The 20640-nt window shown below is 39.1% G+C and overlaps 5 protein-coding genes across 5 annotated transcripts; all 5 read right to left on the bottom strand.

Annotated features, from left to right (window-relative positions):
- Positions 1 to 2363: 2363 nt before the first annotated feature.
- On the bottom strand, positions 2364 to 3198 carry LOC117466827 (gamma-crystallin M3-like). Its single transcript, XM_034110302.2, has 3 exons — positions 3166 to 3198; positions 2749 to 2991; positions 2364 to 2642 (listed from the first exon to the last, which is right to left on the bottom strand). The coding sequence occupies exons 1-3, from the start codon at positions 3196 to 3198 to the stop codon at positions 2364 to 2366; spliced, it is 555 nt and encodes a 184-aa protein (XP_033966193.1).
- Positions 3199 to 10783: 7585 nt separating this feature from the next.
- Positions 10784 to 11768, bottom strand: LOC117466826 (gamma-crystallin M3-like). The gene is made up of 3 exons (XM_034110301.1): positions 11727 to 11768; positions 11381 to 11623; positions 10784 to 11062 (listed from the first exon to the last, which is right to left on the bottom strand). The coding sequence occupies exons 1-3, from the start codon at positions 11757 to 11759 to the stop codon at positions 10784 to 10786; spliced, it is 555 nt and encodes a 184-aa protein (XP_033966192.1). The 5' UTR covers positions 11760 to 11768.
- Positions 11769 to 14385: 2617 nt separating this feature from the next.
- Positions 14386 to 15156, bottom strand: LOC117466796 (gamma-crystallin M2-like). The gene is made up of 3 exons (XM_034110250.2): positions 15115 to 15156; positions 14769 to 15011; positions 14386 to 14664 (listed from the first exon to the last, which is right to left on the bottom strand). The coding sequence occupies exons 1-3, from the start codon at positions 15145 to 15147 to the stop codon at positions 14386 to 14388; spliced, it is 555 nt and encodes a 184-aa protein (XP_033966141.1). The 5' UTR covers positions 15148 to 15156.
- A 1826-nt stretch (positions 15157 to 16982) lies between these two features.
- On the bottom strand, positions 16983 to 17753 carry LOC117466809 (gamma-crystallin M2-like). The gene is made up of 3 exons (XM_034110273.1): positions 17712 to 17753; positions 17366 to 17608; positions 16983 to 17261 (listed from the first exon to the last, which is right to left on the bottom strand). The coding sequence occupies exons 1-3, from the start codon at positions 17742 to 17744 to the stop codon at positions 16983 to 16985; spliced, it is 555 nt and encodes a 184-aa protein (XP_033966164.1). The 5' UTR covers positions 17745 to 17753.
- A 1838-nt stretch (positions 17754 to 19591) lies between these two features.
- LOC117466817 (gamma-crystallin M2-like) lies at positions 19592 to 20353 on the bottom strand. Its single transcript, XM_034110288.1, has 3 exons — positions 20312 to 20353; positions 19968 to 20210; positions 19592 to 19870 (listed from the first exon to the last, which is right to left on the bottom strand). Exons 1-3 carry the CDS (start codon positions 20342 to 20344, stop codon positions 19592 to 19594), a joined length of 555 nt encoding a protein of 184 aa, XP_033966179.1. The 5' UTR covers positions 20345 to 20353.
- Between the last annotated feature and the right edge of the window lie 287 nt (positions 20354 to 20640).

Below are 20640 nucleotides of genomic sequence, written 5' to 3'. Positions count from 1 at the left end.
GGAAATGTCCAGTCACCAGGGTGCATGATGTGTAAATAACCCAATTTGTGTTCTGTGAAACTGAAAAGGATATGACATTGTTTTTGTTACTTTCGTTGCAGTTGTATATGTCTTAAATGTAATTTAGGTTAACTTCCTGTTTTATTTAGATGCTTTTATTTTGAAGGTGAGTTTACGCTGTTGACAGGAAGTTGTTGCTATGGAAACGTGAAATACTACATGATGTGTGTGTGTGTTCGGTGTATGTGTGTCCAACACCGGCATTTGTTTTCAAATGACCATGAACAGTAATTTACACACATCTGGCTTACTCCATAGGTGTATTCCCAAGTGAAAGAAGTTCGTTTATTCTTAATCTCGATGTAGGCTAGTGCTAAATGCTGTCTAAGTGCACCGGAACTTCTTCTTCATAAAACTAATAATATGGCGGAATAATCGGGCAGTTCGATGTGTCTAATCATAAGGAAGTATCTCGTGCGAACGAGAAAGTATGCACAAATTAATAACGCGTGGCCTCGTTTTATTTAAATTGAGGCCACGAATTACATCTCGTGCGCACAAATTAATAAAACGTGGCCTTGTTTTATTTATTTTTCTCTCTATGAACTCTCCAGGGCTCCGTAATATAGTATGAGTAGTGAATGAAGATTTTAACTTCATCCATTATATTTAAAATTGTATTCAATATTCTACAGTTTCATTGAATATATTCAATTTTTAAGTTGTATTGTTAATTGATAGGTAGTCTTCATGTCTAAAACTTTGTGCTCAACTAACATACATTTGATGAGTGATTATCTGTAGAACATTGACACATTGTTCAATGCTTATATTATTAAATAGCAGATGTGTCTTTGTGACAGTATAGGGCAGGGGTGCCCAACCGGTCGGTCGATCGATCGCGGGGAGATTCCCAGTCGATCGCGAGATGTGTCTAAAAATAGAACAACAATATTCAGTTGTATCGTTAATGTCCTATAACATAATCTTCCTGTGCCAGAATAATGCACTTGAACGCATCAAAGCTTTGTGATTGGCCGGCGTGACCCCATGTGTCGGGGCGTGGCTTGTTGGCAATGGGCATAGTTCGCTGATGTTGTCCATGTCAACAGGAGTGACAGTCCGCACAAACAAGACCGCAATTATGGCAGAAGCAAAAAATCCCAAAATATATCATTTTCACTCCGAGTGGGAGGATGATTATTTTTGTATCTATTCCAATTCAAAGTCCATCTGTCTCATCTGCGAGCGTGGCTTTATCGAAGAAGGGTAATTTAGGAGCGGCATTTCAAAACAGTGCACAAACGCTACGAGACGGAATTCCCTCCTAATTCTGCCCTACGCTCCCAAAAGGGGAGGGGCCTGAAAGGACAGCTAAATGCACAGCAGTCCATTTTCACCAGGCCCAACAACAAGAGCAAGGCTGCTACCATAGCATCTTATCGTATCAGTCACGTTCTTTCGAAACACATGAAGTCTTTCAAAGACGGCGAAGTTGTGAAAGAAGCATTCCTGGAGGCTGCCGACGCGCTTTTGGGGGAACAGTAAAAATAACTGGCATTTCAACAGGTTTTTGATAAAATAAAACTCAAGTTAGATACCGTTATTAATCAGCTGTAAGTTTTAGTTTGTTTGAACTTATTCATTATAATTATTGTACAAAATGGTATAAGAATGCAAACTTAAATTGATTATAGTCTATTATCAATTCAGGTTAAGAAACTAGTGTTGCTGGCATCCTATTTTAAAGGAATTTCTTTTTATACTCTACTAAAATGCAACAAAAAAGGATTTGATTCTATTAATTTTGTCTCTTTTAGTGCACTTTGGCAGCAGATTCCTGTGTAGCTTCAGATCTGAGTTGTCTTGGTAAGCCTAATTTATACTTTTGTAGCAACACTATTTGTATATAATGGCAAAGAAAGGGTTCAGTGTCTTTTCTTTTTTTCCTGTGTCATATGTGGCAGCAATGTTTCTTAAAAACATTACCCACTGTAATATGTGACGTGTGAATAAACTCCAACTCTGTATCAACAACACTGTTGTGTCACTTCAGTTAAATACTTGTATGTGTGTAGATTAGAAAGAGGTAAGATAAAGGATCTGCAGTATTTTATGAAGTATTAATCGTACATAGGTCAGTTGTATACAAGTAGAAGTGTGTATTTTCCTGGTAGTAGGCTGTCAGTAATGGCTATGCCTCTCTATTTGGACTGGTAGATCTCGGCAGACTGGCAACTTTCAAAGTAGCTCTCGGTTCAAAAAAGGTTGGGCACCCCTGGTATTGGGCAATAAGATTGACAGAATGTTAAATTAGTGCAGAAATTATTTATTTAATGGCAATTGTTAGATTCAGTGAACATTTAGTAGCAGGAATCGGTGATGCGCTTCATGCTCATGAACTTCATGCCGCTCATGCCCATCTCTCTGAAGCTTCTATAATCTCCAGGCCTCATGTACATCATCTTGCCTCTGAAGTTGGGCTGCTCGTACATCAGCCAGTGACCGTCCATCACGTTGCAGGACTGGCAGTCGGACATGTGGTAACGCTCCTGGATGTTCTCACAGTCGTCCATCATCTCGTGACTCTGACCACCGAAGTTCTCCCTCTCGTAAATCTTCATCCTGAACTGTCCTCTGTGCTGTTTTTGGAGAGAATAAAAACGAAGGCATGTCTTAATATCAATATATGTCAAGGTTTTCATTTAAATACGTGTCAAAGTACGACATATGCTGCTTAATACCCACCATGGGGATCATACGGCAAGACTTGATGCTGTCCTTCATTCCCATCATGCTCATGTAGTCGGAGTACTCGCCCCTCTTCATGAAGTACTGGTTTCCCATGTAGTTGTTACGGTCGTACACCATGAAGCAGCCGCTCTCCACCCTGCAGGACTGGCTCCTGCTTAGGGAGGAGGACATGTCAGAGCAGTCATTCATGCACTCATAAGAACGACCCTGGAAGTTCTTCTCCTCGTAGAAGATGATCTGAAAGAAAATTAAAAGTCAAAATTACATATACAAGGCAAATTAAAATATATTTATCCTCGTAGAAGATGATCTGAAAGAAGTTAATTGTTATAAATTAAATCACAATTAAATTGGGTAATCCCATATTGTCAAATTAAATGTTGTGCCTATTACAAAATGTTTTTAAAGTACCTTTCCCCTCATGTTCATGTCGGTGTTGCTCATGTTGGCTGTAGATGTGCTGTTGCTGAACGTACTGACTCCCTGGAAACATTTTGCTTTTATATCTGTTCAACGAATAGAATCAGTGACCCCTCCCCCTCAGAGAACCCCCCTACTCAGCAACTTAGTATTGAAGCCAACAGAATACAGAGGTCATGTCCATTTTTCACGGACTGCATACCTTGTAAAGGATGACAACTGACTACAACTGTGACACCTCACACTGACAAAAAGTCTAGTTCTTTCTTAATTTTACTCGCTGAGTATGATAAATTCTATGATTTGTGGTGTTGACGAATAGATGCCCAGCAATTAAAAAATGGTCCAGAAGAAATGTTTTGCTGGTGTTGCATTATGTCATTTTCAATAGGTGACTGTAATTGTTTTCCCTTTTCTTCTTACTTTTAGAGCTTTTTGGAAAACAAAATGGCCAGCATTTGTACACATTACCTTGGACCAAATTGTCCACATAAATGTTCCTTGAAGAAGGTCCCTGACACATCAGCAGTGTTGGGACTAACGCGTTACTGTAACGCCGTTATTTTTGGCAGTAACTAGTATAACGCATTACTTTTTAAATTCAGTAACTCAGTTACCGTTACTACATGGTGCGTTACTCCGTTACTGCGTTAGTTTTTTTATATAGTCAACAGCCAGGTGAACAGAGATGAGAACTGTACTTAAGTACAGTACTTGAGTACATGTACTTACATACTTCCTGTGTCACATGCGGAGACGGGCTGTGGGCGTGTTTGTGTTGTTTACTAACAAGACTATCATGGCGGCGGCGGAGCTCAAGTCTAGTTTCTCCACCTGGAGATATTCTCACTATTTCACTTTTGTCGAGCACAAAGAAAAGAACGTTTTAGTTAAATGTAAGTTGTGTCCTGGCGGGTCAAAGAGCCTATCTACTGCCCAAACCAGTCATTCAAATCTCTTAAAACATCTGCAAAAACAACATGCTGGGACGAAGCTAGTAGCTAAGACCACAGAGACTCAGCCGACGCCACTCCACCTCCACCTGCACCTAAGCAACAGCGGCTGGATTTTAACCAAGGGACTGCTAGCCAGGGAAAAGTCGATAAAGCCATTGCACGGTATGTTGTAGAACACATGCAGGCTATTTCTACAGTGGAGTCACCCGCTTTCAGGGAGCTAGTTAGCATGATAGCATGTCCGGGCGGCACACAGCATATGAAACTACCTGGAGAAAGAATATACAAATATGTAAAGCCAGCTAATATCGATGCTATCCAGATTGCATATAATGCATGTCAAGTTGATCAACAGATTGTATTATTCTCCAATGCAATAACAGTACTGAAATGAAGGCTATAAGGGCATTAATATAATGGGAGCCCTTTTTTAAGTAACTAAAACGTTACTTTTCACAGTAACGCATTACTTTTTGGTGTAAGTAATCAGTAAAGTAACTGAGTTACTTTTGAAATGAAGTAACTAGTAATGGTAACTAGTTACTGGTTTTCAGTAACTAGCACAACACTGCACATCAGTCATGAAGACATAATGTAGGTTTAGTAAGATGGCAAGCTATGACTGGTAAAGGGTAAATGATTAGTATTTCATGTCTCTTTGCCGAGTCAAAGTAATAATTTAGGAATAAAATCACCTTATTTGACAAAGTGACCATATTTACAGAGTGATGCAGGGATGAAGATTTTTCGTTGGCCGACCTGGAAGTGGGCATCGCAAGGGGTCCCTTGACAAAAAGCAATACCCCATTTGTTTTTTTTAATATTGCAGGAAATTATCTCTGTGGCAAACACACCATTAAGATAGTTAACATGTTTTATTCAGTAGGATAATATCCACACATCAACACCACTTCATGATTTTTAAAGCGGCAGAAGTAAAAAAACGATTGTGCTATAAACAAACTATATTATGATTTAATGGCTCTGTATTACCACTTCTTAACAATAGGCCAACTGTTGTTGGGATTATGACGTTTAGTGTTTTATTAATTCACATGCTAGCAATTGCCGTTTTATGACACCAAGAAGCTTTGGACATTCACCAGTGGGGTAATTTCTGCCGTATTTGTCACCTTATTTGACAAAGTGACCATCTTTTATAGAGTGGTGCAGTGATGAAGATTTTTCGTTGGCCGACCTGGAAGTAAGCCTCACAAAGGGTACCTTGATAAAAACAATGACATTTCCACATTGGATTTTTGGATAATGCAGAAAAAATAATCTCTGTGGCAAACACACAATTATGACACTTATGAAGCTTTGGACATTCACCAGTGGGGTAATTACTGCCGTATTTTATTTTCTAGAACAAAACGTTTAATCTCTTTGGCTTGTGTTAATTCAGGCGTCTAACAAAAGACCTGTTAAAGGAAACACTGACTTTGAGACAAAGGTCTTTGTGAAAGTTGTAAAATGCTAACACATTTTTGGGTTTTAGGACTTGTTCTTGCACCACTCCCTAAACCCTAATTCTGTTTAATCTGCACCTGACTCTAGAGTGTAAGTCAACTGTGACTGCAGACAGCAGTACATGTTGAATTGCATTGATGGACAATAAGTAACAGTGTTTCCCCTAGGTTTACTGCATGTTTTTTTTTTAAAAACACCTTGAATTTCAGGGGGCGCGCGGGGCTCCGTTGGCGGGGCGCAGCGCCCCTCCAAGACAATGGTAGGGGAAACACTGAGTAAGTAAATCATATTAAATACATTGCTTAATACAATATGAGGTACTTGAACTTAGGGCTGTGCAATTTAATCGATCCTGCGATATATATCGATATTTAGTTTTCCGAGAAAGTATCGATATTTCAGCCGCGGGTATCGATACATTAAGTCTGATAACTTTGTTCGTTATCCTCGCGTCCAGGAGAGAAGCTTTAAAAAGGAGACTAATTGAGTCTCTGAGAAGGTTCAAATGTATACTTTAATTAATAAAAAAGCGCGGTAATGTTACAAGCAGAAGATGGTTCAGTCAGAAAAACAGCTGTGTTCTGGCTCCGGTGAGCGAAGGGAAGAGAGCGAGCTCCACCTTTCCAGCTGTTAAATATCCTCTGCTGGCTCCTCCCTGTGGGCCGGTTGGCGCTGCTGGGGGCCGGCCCTCCACGTCTCCAATGGTCGTTGTTGCGCATTACAGAGGATTCAGACATTGTACATTAAATATATAACTAAACACGCCTTTTCTCCTCCTTATCTCTTTCATGACTTTTATTTTAATACATTTTAAACGCTGTAATCAATACTCCAAAAATACCTCACGGCTGGTATCATTTCCGGTAGTTCCGAATGTTGTCTCATGCTACCCACGTCTGTAAACAAACGTATTCAAATAAACTGTACCTTCAATTAATATTCAGCAATAATAATATCTCGACGTCTAAAGTTGTAGTGTTGAAATCAGTAGGTTTCGGTGTGCAACACTCCGTGTCATATCGCGACTAAATTCACCTCTATAGTAAATGGTATATTAGCCACATGCTAAATGCTAACCGGAGATGAAGGATTTTCAGAAAAAAAGCTTAACGACTGGTTGTGCACAAGAACTTCTGGTTTTTCAGTATAAAACAGCATTTAAACTGACAGTATGTTTATGGTACTTTATGCCATCCAATCCAAGTCAATGGAACACTCACAAGATGTCACCAAAATCACACTGTCCCTTTAAAATCTTTCAGAAAATAATAGAAGTGTATCGAATTATATCGAATCGTATCGTTGGCTGAATATCGTGATATATATCGTATCGTTGGCTGAATATCGTGTATCGTATCGTGAGATTAGTGTATCGCTACAGCCCTACTTGAACTTGAGTATTTCTACTTTATACTTCTACTTCACTACAATTCAGAGGTAAATGTTTACTTTTAACTGGTCTTCATTGATAACTGTAACTTTGAAGATACAGATTAATAATTTAAAATAAATCAACAGATCATTAACTACAGTATATACTAATATAGGTATAGGTCAGTGTTTCTCAAACTTTTTCATAACAAGGACCACTTAACCAATACAAAAAACACTCGCGGACCACCTAACTCCACAAATATCAAAAAACACATCGTTTTTCTAGAACAGATTACAAATCGCCTGAAAATTGTACAAACAAGTGGCAAGTGAAACTTAACCTCGCTCCATTGCGGAGATATTCCCGCGAGTGCGAAAAACTTAAATTAATTTATTTCAAATGTGAAATGTTACCAATATATTTACGGACCACTAGGGGGCGCTCACAGACCACACTTTGAGAAGCACTGGTATAGGTAGACACACTTTATTGGATGAAAATATTTTACTAAATACTTTGACCAACATGAGCCTCTCAGACAACATTTGTACAAAGTAGCAGAGGTGGGACCAAGTCATTGTTTTGCAAGTCCGAGTCAAGTCTCAAGTCTTTGCGCTCAAGTCCGAGTCAAGTCTCAAGTCTTTGCGCTCAAGTCCGAGTCAAGTCTCAAGTCTTTGCGCTCAAGTCCGAGTCAAGTCTCAAGTCTTTGCGCTCAAGTCTCAAGTCAGGATGGGCAAGTTCAAGTCAAGTCCAAGTCCTAAACTTTGACAAAACGAGTCTCAAACAAGTCCTTATGTGCTTTTCAACAAATGTAATGACATCTATCAACAGAATAATACTTAATAATCAAACTGCTCTTTATTAGTCACATTAATAATTTAATAATCCATTTTCTCTCTGCTGGTAAAGTAACGTGTTTTTCTTCTATTTTAAGAGGGATCAGTAAGGTAAGGCTACCGTGACGGTTTGATTTAGAAGGAGTTTAATGTATGTTAAGATGACCAGAATGTTTATTTCCACTGTGTACAACATGTTATAAGGGACCCACAATCTATCTTTATGCAAGGGATAATGTGCAGCAGAGGTCGCGCTAGACTTTTTCGCTGCCCGTCATTTTGACGGACAGGATCGTAAAACTTCCGTCAAAATCCAGAATTACCCGCCAGCCTTTACACAACTCTGAGGGGTGGGGGAGCATGCTCGTGAACTGTCAACGGGGAGGGGGGGCAGTTCACATGCGCCGTGTTATGCATGGCTGCTGCACCTCGCGGGAGCGTGCACAACGTAAAGCCAAAACTCAGACATTTCAATGATTTGTTCGGCACAGTTAGGTTTGGAAACGGTATGATTTCCTTTTTGGAGGGCATGCATAACACGGCATAACACCGGAGCCTCGCTGCGGGGAAACTTTGGCACTGTTCTGAGTTTGTTCTAATCTGTCTAAGATTTTGTCCGTCATTGTTAAAAAAAATCCGTCATATATGGAAAATATTCGGTTAACGCGACCTCTGATGTGCAGTGAGGCGGTCTGGGGAAAAAACACCCGAATCTACATCACTCTGCAGGTGGTACTTTAACTATATTTTGATAATACTTTTCTACTTTTACTTGTAATATTTTGAATGCAGGACTTTTGATTGTAACCGAGTATTCCTACACTCTAGTACTTTTACTCAAGTACAAGATCTGAACTTCTCCCACCTCTGACAATAAATCCTGAGTGGTTACCAAAAAAAAAATATCATTGAAATGCAGCCATATGCTGCTTCTTTTTTCGGTTTTCGCAAATTTCTTGACTTTTTCCAATGCGCTTGCATTTAAATCCGGCTCCCCGTCTCCCTGTCGCTCTGTAGCTGGCCTGTACCACTACACCTGCTGTCTTTGGAGTGTCTGTCCCCCACCCTTCCTTCACATAATGGTATGATCCTAGGGTGTCCCCGCATAGTGATTGGCCGCATGGTGGCTCAGCAAAATAAAGACCCGCCCCTGCCTGCATGGATTCATTTCACAGCAAGAGTTGCAGCGGCTGAAGATTCTGCTCTCCCCGACGGGAGTCTGCTCTTCTAGCGGCATCTCGCGATCGACGTGTTGAGACCCCTGAATTAAAGTATCAAGTCATCTCAAGTCAGAAGGCTCAAGTCCAAGTCAAGTCCCGAGTCATTGGTGTTCAAGTCCAAGTCGAGTCGCAAGTGTTTTGTGATTTTGTCAAATCGAGTCCAAAGTCATCAAATTGGTGTCTCGAGTCCACACCTCTGCAAAGTAGCCATGCAAAATAGATATTGTTGGAGCAAATGAACAATCCTTAAGTGTAGAAGAAAACACTGCACCATAATTGATGAACTCATCTTAAATTTAACAAGAATTTAAGTGAACTGACCTAAACAGTTTCAGGTCACTGCATTGTAATCTTTCACTTGTGCTTTATGCAAAAGGAGAACATTTTCTCTGTCATTCAATGTGTTTTACAAAAAGAGTCTTGCTAGTGATAGCTGTATAAACTGGCAAATAGAAGTAAAAGAAGGCACATTTAGAGTAATAGTTGATGTTTAAAGTTTTGCTTCGTTGCACAAACATGAGCAAACATTACCTAAGTGGCTGCCATTTATATGGTTACTTTCCGTATCCTAATTAAGATGTTTCCTGTGTAGAAGGTGAAATAAGTTACACTCCAAAAAAAAATTCACCTTGCTTTAAAAGTAGAAAGTGTGCTGGAAACTTCTGAAGCAATTGGAAACAGGACTCAGAGAGACGCGAGGAGAGCGGAAGCTTTGATGGCAAACACTGACGGTTTATTTGGAGTTACGGCCGGAGAATTGACAAGACGGGTGGTGTGTCACAAGGTGACACAGCGGTTGCCAAACCAATTCTGAAGAATTCTTCTGCAGCTTTTTTTGATATACTTTATTAATCCCCGTGGGGAAATTGTTTCTCTGCATTTGACCCATCCTAGTGTTAGGAGCAGTGTGCTGCCATTTTGAACGGCACCCGGGGAGCAGTGTAGGGAACGGTGCCTTGCTCAGGGACACCTCGGTAGCACTTGGTCTTGCCGGGACTTGAACTGGTGACCTTCCAGTTACCAAGCCAAGTCCCTATCGACTTCGCCACCACCGCCCCCGTTGCTCGATGCTTTAACTAGTTTGGAGTGTAATAATCAACATTCTTTATCAGTGAGACTAAACAATTATGGACCCTGAATCTAACTAGAGCTCTCGTCCATAGAAAAGAATGTGCGCCGGGGAACTACGTCCCTGACCAGTAAACTACCTCATGGCGGCTTGTGCTCTGTCATAGACTGGCAACAACAATGCGCCCAAGCTGCTACTCCGTAAGAGAGATAGCAGCAATACCCAAGACCGTAGACCGATGCCATGGGAAAGGAGACCGTAAAGAGAGAACACGATGAACTAGGTCGAAGGTTGAATACCTAAGCAAATTATTCCCTAACGAAAAGTATAGTTTCAATTTCATTGCTAAACATATGATTATTCATTGTGGGTTAACAAATATTTCAATACCCAGGAAATTAATTCCTGTTTCAAGAATAATGAGACTTTGGCTGTAGAAAAAATGTAGAGCCAATTTCTCATCAGATTTAAAACATTGAAGGATGAACATATGACTGAAGAAATCTGCTTGCTTTGTGAAAAAAAAACTAATAAATATAACTTTATAAAACCATATGTATTTTTGATATAGCATAATATGTCTTTTTGAAGGTTTGACAATGAGCTTGACAAAAAAGTTAAAGTATTGCAGAAATTATTTATTTAGTGGAATTTGATACCTTCAGTGAACATTGAGTGAACATTTAGTAGTAGGAATCCATGATACGCCTCATGCTCATGAACTTCTGGTTGCTCATGCCCATGTCCCTGAAGCTCTTGTACTCTCCGGGCCTCATGTACATCATCTTTCCTCTGTACTGGGGCTGCTCGTACATCAGCCAGTGACCGTCCATCACGTTGCAGGACTGGCATTCGTTCATGCGGTAATGGTCCATGATGTTGTCACAGTCCTCCATCATCTCGTGACTCTGACCACCGAAGTTCTCCTTCTCATAGATCTTCATCCTGAACTGGCCTCTGTGCTGCTTTGCGGAGAAGAATTATGATTTAATGTAAAGAGTTGTGGGGTGGTCACCCATACTAGAATCGTATAATGGAACATGCTACTTTATAGACATAGACATACAGTACTTTATTGTCATTTCAACAAGACACAGAGTGTACTATTAAAACGAAATTTCGTTGTACTGGCTTACAGGAACAGGACAAAATAAAAACTTGCTAAAATTGTACATATAAATAAATAATAGTGACGTGGTGCTAATAAAATTAAAGATAAAGTGTGCGTTTAAAATATAAAGACTTACTATACATATAAATATATATATATATATACCCACCATGGGAATCATACGGCAAGACTTGATGCAGTCCCTCATTCCCATCATGCTCATGTAGTCGGAGTACTCGCCCCTCTTCATGAAGCACTGGTTTCCCATGTAGTTGTTGCGGTCGTAGACCATGAAGCAGCCGCTCTCCACCCTGCAGGACTGGCACCTGCTCAGGTTGGAGGTCATGTCAGAGCAGTCATTCATGCACTCATAAGAACGACCCTGGAAGTTCTTCTCCTCGTAGAAGGTGATCTGAAAGAAGGGAATTTTATTGGTTAGAATAAATTATCAAAGTATAAATGGTGGTATTGCAAACAGTAATTTCTGATTATTACAAAAAGACTTCTAAAAGTACCTTGCCCCTCATGTTCATGCCGCTGTTGCTCATGTTGGCTGTAGATGTGCTGTTGCTAGTGAACTGATATCCTAACTGGTTAACCCTTGTCTTTTATACCTGTTCAACGTAAATAATTAGTGACTCCTCCCCCTCAGAGAACACCCTACTCAGCAACTTACCATTGAAGCCAACAGAATGGAGAGATTTTGTTCATTTTTCAGGGACCTGGTACTTTTTAGTGGACAACAGCTGAAGCAACATCTGACGCTTCACAACATTCTGAGAACAATACGAGTATTTTCTTCACCATTTCCCCCAAGTATGATATTCCATGTGTTACTTTATGTTGACCAATAGGAGAAAATAACACAGAGGCAACATCATGATATGGGTGTTGCCAACAGGATACACACTTCTTTGTACAAACTGATTCATTCATATTTACATTATTGTTCTCAAAAGTTGGTCTCTAGTCCCTTATTCCTAATTACATCACGTAGGTAGTGAAACACACTAAACTGTGATTAGTTTGGGGCCAAATTGTAGTCTATTAGGTCTCTCAGAAGAGTCACAGCAAGAATTGGATCACCCTACAATTACATAATCTGACACAATGACAATTTGACCAGATACAAATGTTGTGTAGTCTGAAAGTAAAAATAAGTTGTTATAGATAAGAAAACTGAAAATAAAACAGAACTAATATACAAGCCATCATTTTTATTCATAGACTAATGGGAAACAGTTATAAAAATTGACCTAAAAATAATTACCCATGTGCTTTTGTTTTTTGCTGAGAGTGTCTATGTTGCAAATAATGGGCCTTCAAAACAATGAACATTTGTATTTGAGATAATGGGCTGTCGGGCATATTGTTTTGGCTTTTGGTCCAAAGGGGCCATTTTTCAAACTCTTGATGTTTTGGGATTATAGGCAGTCAGAACAATAACATGTCACCAAACTTTGACTTCAGTAAATGTCGATCTGTAATTGTGGGTATGCTCCCCCCACACCCTATATAATTCCCACGTTAAATAAGCAAAGCTGTTAATTTCAGACATTTATTTTAAATAATATCAACAATTTACCTTTTAACATAACAACAAGAGTATCCTTAATAAATAAACAATTGTATAGGTTTATGTTTTGGCCCTCAATTGCAATGATTCTTAATGAGAGGTTCATTCAATCAGTTGAGTATGACAACTGCCTCCAAACTTTGATACCCTCATGAGCCTCTGTCGAGATTCAATATACTGAACAATAGCTGCTTGATTAGTCTTCTATTTATCCATAATTTAACAAACTAATGATCAATTAATCATTTAGGTAATAACTTGGGTATGAAATCATACACTGAACAAAAATATAAACGCAACACTTTTGTTTTTGCTCCCATTTTTCATGAGATGAACTCAAAGATCTAAAACATTTTCTATATACACAAAATAACCATTTCTCTCAAATATTGTTCACAAATCTGAAAAAATCTGTGATAGTGAGCACTTCTCCTTTGCAGAGATAATCCATCCCACCTCACAGGTGTGGCATATCAAGATGCTGATTAGACAGCATGATTATTGCACAGGTGTGCCTTGGCCACAATAAAAGGCCACTCTGAAACGTACATTTTTGCTTTATTGAAGGGGTCTGAGGGGGGTCCGAAAACCAGTCAGTATCTGGTGTGAGGGGTAGGGTTAGGGTAATGTTGTGAATCGAGTGGCCCATGGTGGTGAGGGGGTTATGGTATGGGCAGGCGTATTTTATGGACGACGAACACAGGCCAACCCTAACCCTACCCCTACCCCTCACACCAGATACTGACTGGTTTTCGGACCCCCCCAGACCCCCCCGAATAAAGCAAAAATGCACGTTTCAGAGTGGCCTTTTATTGTGGCCAGCCTAATGCACACCTGTGCAATAATCATGCTGTCTAATCAGCATCTTGATATGCCACACCTGTGAGGTGGGATGGATTATCTTGACAAAGGAGAAGTGCTCACTATCACAGATTTTTTCAGATTTGTGAACAATATTTTAGAGAAATGGTTATTTTGTGTATATACATTTTTTTTTAGATCTTTGAGTTCATCTCAGGAAAAATGGGAGCAAAAACAAAAGTGTTGCGTTTATATTTTTGTTCAGTGTAGTTACTGGCAAAAACTAAAAAAAATGATACATTTGCTACCTTCAGTAGAAATGTTCAGTGTTAGCTGTTAGTCAGGCTGACTGCATTTAAACCTTACGCTAGATATTTTTAAAGTATTTTGTGGTAATTTGTACACAGTGGATTATGTAAAACTAAATATGCATTTAACCTTACTTTGAACATGTAGTAGTGTGATCTAGTTTTATATTTTTATTTTTAGCTTCCAATATTTATGATTTTTTATTTAATATACCCAGAATACTAATCCTTCTATCAAGATCAATTGTAAGCCTCTGAATGTTTGGTTTAACCGTAACATTTAACAACACATTTTGTCATCAGATTTCAAACTCTTAATGATGAAAATGTGTTTAGTTGTTTTAAAAAAAAAAATGTTTTTTCACGACTCATATTTTTTGGTGTAATATTTAAAAATATGTAATTTTAAAAGTTGGACAACAAGCTTGAGAAAACTTACATTTTGCAGAAATTATTTATTCAATAGCATCCAATACATTCAGTGAACATTTAGTTGCAGGAATCGGTGATGCGCCTCATGCTCATGAACCTCTGGCCGCTCATGCCCATGTCCATGAAGTTCCTGTACTCTCCGGGCCTCATGTACATCATCTTGCCTCTGAACTGGGGCTGCTCGTACATCAGCCAGTGACCGTCCATCACGTTGCAGGACTGGCACTCGTTCATGCGGTAACGGTCCATGATGTTGTCACAGTCCTCCATCATCTCGTGACTCTGACCACCGAAGTTCTCCTTCTCATAGATCTTCATCCTGTACTGGCCTCTGTGCTGCTTTGGGGTGAAGAATTATAAATTAATGATTTAATGTAAAGAGTTGTGGGGTGGTCACCCATAGTAGAATCGTATAATGGAACTTGCTACTCTATACCCACCATGGGGATCATACGGCAAGACTTGATGCAGTCCCTCATTCCCATCATGCTCATGTAGTCGGAGTACTCGCCCCTCTTCATGAAGCACTGGTTTCCCATGTAGTTGGAACGATCGTAGACCATGAAGCAGCCGCTCTCCACCCTGCAGGACTGGCACCTGCTCAGGTTGGAGGTCATGTCAGAGCAGTCATTCATGCACTCATAAGAACGACCCTGGAAGTTCTTCTCCTCGTAGAAGGTGATCTGAAAGAAGGGAATTTTAATGGTTAGAATAAATTATCAAAGTATAAACTGTGATATTGCAAACAGTAATTTCTGATTATTACAAAAAGACTTCTAAAAGTACCTTGCCCCTCATGTTCATGCCGGTGTTGCTCATGTTGGCTGTAGATGTGCTGTTGCTAGTGAACTGATATCCTAACTGGTTAACCCTTGTCTTTTATACCTGACTAACGTAAATAATTAGTGACTCCTCCCCCTCAGAGAACACCCTACTCAGCAACTTACCATTGAAGCCCACAGAATGGAGAGATTTTGTTCATTTTTCAGGGACCTGGTACTTTTTAGTGGACACCAACTGAAACAACATCTGACGCTTCACAACATTCTGAGAACAATACTAGTATTTTATTTGCCTTTTCCCCCAAGTATGATGTTCCATGTGTTACTTTATGTTGACCAATAGGAGAAAAGAACACAGAGGCAACATAATGATGTGGGTGTTGCCAACAGGATACACACTTCTTTGTACAAACTGATTCATTCATATTTACATTATTGTTCTCAAAAGTTGGTCTCTAGTCCCTTATTCCTAATGATATCACGTAGGTAGTGAAACACACTAAGCTGTGATTAGTTGGGGGCCAACTTGTAGTCTATTAGGTCTCTCAGAAGAGTCACAGCAAGAATTGGATCACCCTACAATTGCATAATCTGACAGTGACAATTTGACCAGATACAAATGTTGTGTAGTCTGAAAGTAAGAATAAGTTGTTATAGATAAGAAAACTGAAAACAAAACAGAACTAATATACAAGCCATCATTTTTATTCATAGACTAATGGGAAACAGTTATAAAGATTGACCTACAATAATTACCCATGTGCTTCTGTTTGTTGCTGAGAGAGTGTCTATGTTGCAAATAATGGGCCTTCAAAACAATGAACATTTGTATTTGAGATAATGGGCTGTCGGGCATATTGTTTTGGCTTTCGGTCCAAAGGGGCCTTTTTTCCAACTCTTGATGTTTTGGGATTATAGGCAGTCAGAACAATAACATGTCACCAAACTTTGACTTCAGTAAATGTCGATCTGTAATTGTGGGTATGCTCCCCCCACACCCTATATAATTCCCAAGTTAAATAAGCAAAGCTGTTAATTTCAGACATTTATTTTAAATAATATCGACAATTTACCTTTTAACATAAAAACAAGAGTATCCTTAATAAATAAACAATTGTATAGGTTTATGTTTTGGCCCTCAATTGCAATGATTCTTAATGAGAGGTTCATTCAATCAGTTGAGTATGACAACTGCCTCCAAACTTTGATACCCTCATGAGCCTCAGTCGAGATTCAACATACTGAACAATAGCTGCTTAATTAGTCTTCTATTTATCCATAATTTAACAAACTAATGGGATCAATTAATCATTTAGGTAATAACTTGGGTATGAAATCATAGTTACTGGCAAAAACTAAAATATTAGCTTACATTTGCTACCTTCAGTGGAAATGTTCAGTGTTAGCTGTTAGTCAGGCTGACTGCATTTAAACCTTACGCTAGATATTTTTAAAGTATTTTGTGCTAATTTGTATACAGTGGATTATGTAACACTAAATATACATTTAACCTTGCTTTGAACATGTAGTAGTGTAATTTAGATTTTTATTTTTAGCTTCCAATATTTATGATTTTTTATTTAATATACCCAGAATACTAATCCTTCTATCAAGATCAATTGTAAGCCTCTGAATGTTTGGTTAAACCGTAACATTTAACAACACATTTTGTCATCAGATTTCAAACTCTTAATGATGAAAATGTGTTTAGTTGTTTTGAAAAATATGTTTTTTCACGACTCATATTTTTTGGTGTAATATTTAAAAATATGTAATTCTAAAAGTTGGACAACAAGCTTGAGAAAACTTACATTTTGCAGAAATTATTTATTCAATAGCATTCAATACATTCAGTGAACATTGAGTTAACATTTAGTTGCAGGAATCGGTGATGCGCCTCATGCTCATGAACCTCTGGCCGCTCATGCCCATGTCCATGAAGTTCCTGTACTCTCCGGGCCTCATGTACATCATCTTGCCTCTGAACTGGGGCTGCTCGTACATCAGCCAGTGACCGTCCATCACGTTGCAGGACTGGCACTCGTTCATGCGGTAACGGTCCATGATGTTGTCACAGTCCTCCATCATCTCGTGACTCTGACCACCGAAGTTCTCCTTCTCATAGATCTTCATCCTGAACTGGCCTCTGTGCTGCTTTGCGGAGAAGAATTATAAATTAATGATTTAATGTAAAGAGTTGTGGGGTGGTCACCCATAGTAGAATCGTATAATGGAACTTGCTACTCTATACCCACCATGGGGATCATACGGCAAGACTTGATGCAGTCCCTCATTCCCATCATGCTCATGTAGTCGGAGTACTCGCCCCTCTTCATGAAGCACTGGTTTCCCATGTAGTTGGAACGATCGTAGACCATGAAGCAGCCGCTCTCCACCCTGCAGGACTGGCACCTGCTCAGGTTGGAGGTCATGTCAGAGCAGTCATTCATGCACTCATAAGAACGACCCTGGAAGTTCTTCTCCTCGTAGAAGGTGATCTGAAAGAAGGGAATTTTAATGGTTAGAATAAATTATCAAAGTATAAATGGTGATATTGCAAACAGTAATTTCTGATTATTACAAAAAGACTTCTAAAAGTACCTTGCCCCTCATGTTCATGCTGGTGTTGCTCATGTTGGCTGTAGATGTGCTGTTGCTAGTGAACTGATATCCTAACTGGTTAACCCTTGTCTTTTATACCTGTTCAACGTAAATAATTAGTGACTCCTCCCCCTCAGAGAACACCCTACTCAGCAATTTACCATTGAAGCCCACAGAATGGAGAGATTTTGTTCATTTTTCAGAGACCTGGTACTTTTTAGTGGACAACAGCTGAAGCAACATCTGACGCTTCACAACATTCTGAGAACAATACTAGTATTTTCTTTGCCTTTTCCCCCAAGTATGATATTCCATGTGTTACTTTATGTTGACCAATAGGAGAAAAGAACACAGAGGCAAAAATAATGATGTGGGTGTTGCCAACAGGATACACACTTCTTTGTACAAACTGATTCATTCATATTTACATTATTGTTCTCAAAAGTTGGTCTCTAGTCCCTTATTCCTAATGACATCACGTAGGTAGTGAAACACACTAAGCTGTGATTAGTTCGGGGCCAACTTGTAGTCTATTAGGTCTCTCAGAAGAGTCACAGCAAGAATTGGATCACCCTACAATTGCATAATCTGACACAGTGACAATTTGACCAGATACAAATGTTGTGTAGTCTGAAAGTAAGAATAAGTTGTTATAGATAAGAAAACTGAAAACAAAACAGAACTAATATACAAGCCATCATTTTTATTCATAGACTAATGGGAAACAGTTATAAAGATTGACCTACAATAATTACCCATGTGCTTCTGTTTGTTGCTGAGAGAGTGTCTATGTTGCAAATAATGGGCCTTCAAAACAATGAACATTTGTATTTGAGATAATGGGCTGTCGGGCATATTGTTTTGGCTTTCGGTCCAAAGGGGCCTTCTTTCCTACTCTTGATGTTTTGGGATTATAGGCAGTCAGAACAATAACATGTCACCAAACTTTGACTTCAGTAAATGTCGATCTGTAATTGTGGGTATGCTCCCCCCACACCCTATATAATTCCCAAGTTAAATAAGCAAAGCTGTTAATTTCAGACATTTATTTTAAATAATATCGACAATTTACCTTTTAACATAAAAACAAGAGTATCCTTAATAAATAAACAATTGTATAGGTTTATGTTTTGGCCCTCAATTGCAATGATTCTTAATGAGAGGTTCATTCAATCAGTTGAGTATGACAACTGCCTCCAAACTTTGATACCCTCATGAGCCTCAGTCGAGATTCAACATACTGAACAATAGCTGCTTAATTAGTCGTCTATTTATCCATAATTTAACAAACTAATGGGATCAATTAATCATTTAGGTAATAACTTGGGTATGAAATCATAGTTACTGGCAAAAACTAAAATATTAGCTTACATTTGCTACCTTCAGTGGAAATTGTTCAGTGTTAGCTGTTAGTCAGGCTGACTGCATTTAAACCTTACGCTAGATATTTTTAAAGTATGTTGTGCTAATTTGTATACAGTGGATTATGTAACACTAAATATACATTTAACCTTGCTTTGAACATGTAGTAGTGTAATTTAGTTTTATATTTTTATTTTTAGCTTCCACTATTTATGATTTTTTATTTAATATACCCAGAATACTAATCCTTCTATCAAGATCAATTGTAAGCCTCTGAATGTTTGGTTAAACCGTAACATTTAACAACACATTTTGTCATCAGATTTCAAACTCTCAATGATGAAAATGTGTTTAGTTGTTTTAAAAGATATATGTTTTTTCACGACTCATATTTTTTGGTGTAATATTTAAAAATATGTAATTTTAAAAGTTGGACAACAAGCTTGAGAAAACTTACATTTTGCAGAAATTATTTATTCAATAGCATTCAATACATTCAGTGAACATTGAGTTAACATTTAGTTGCAGGAATCGGTGATGCGCCTCATGCTCATGAACCTCTGGCCGCTCATGCCCATGTCCATGAAGTTCCTGTACTCTCCGGGCCTCATGTACATCATCTTGCCTCTGAACTGGGGCTGCTCGTACATCAGCCAGTGACCGTCCATCACGTTGCAGGACTGGCACTCGTTCATGCGGTAATGGTCCATGATGTTGTCACAGTCCTCCATCATCTCGTGACTCTGACCACCGAAGTTCTCCTTCTCATAGATCTTCATCCTGAACTGGCCTCTGTGCTGCTTTGGGGAGAAAAATTATAAATGAATGATTTAATGTAAAGAGTTGTGGGGTGGTCACCCATAGTAGAATCGTCGGTTACAGTTGTATACCCACCATGGGGATCATACGGCAAGACTTGATGCAGTCCCTCATTCCCATCATGCTCATGTAGTCGGAGTACTCGCCCCTCTTCATGAAGCACTGGTTTCCCATGTAGTTGGAACGATCGTAGACCATGAAGCAGCCGCTCTCCACCCTGCAGGACTGGCACCTGCTCAGGTTGGAGGTCATGTCAGAGCAGTCATTCATGCACTCATAAGAACGACCCTGGAAGTTCTTCTCCTCGTAGAAGGTGATCTGAAAGAAGGGAATTGTAATGGTTAGAATAAATTATCAAAGTATAAACTGATATTGCAAACAATAATTTCTGATTATTACAAAAAGACTTCTAAAAGTACCTTGCCCCTCATGTTCATGCTGGTGTTGCTCATGTTGGCTGTAGATGTGCTGTTGCTGGTGAACTGATATCCTAACTGGTTAACCCTTGTCTTTTATACCTGTTCAATGTAAATAATTAGTGACTCCTCCCCCTCAGAGAACACCCTACTCAGCAACTTACCATTGAAGCCCACAGAATGGAGAGATTTTGTTCATTTTTTAGGGACCTGGTACTTTTTAGTGGACAACAGCTGAAGCAACATCTGACGCTTCACAACAATCTGAGAACAATACTAGTATTTTCTTCGCCTTTTCCCCCAAGTGTGATATTCCATGTATTACTTTATGT

This window comes from Pseudochaenichthys georgianus, chromosome 21, assembly GCF_902827115.2.
Source record: "Pseudochaenichthys georgianus chromosome 21, fPseGeo1.2, whole genome shotgun sequence".
NCBI classification, from domain to species: Eukaryota; Metazoa; Chordata; class Actinopteri; order Perciformes; family Channichthyidae; genus Pseudochaenichthys; species Pseudochaenichthys georgianus.
Note: the sequence above shows the minus strand (reverse complement) of the source record. Positions and strands in the feature narration are given on the sequence as shown.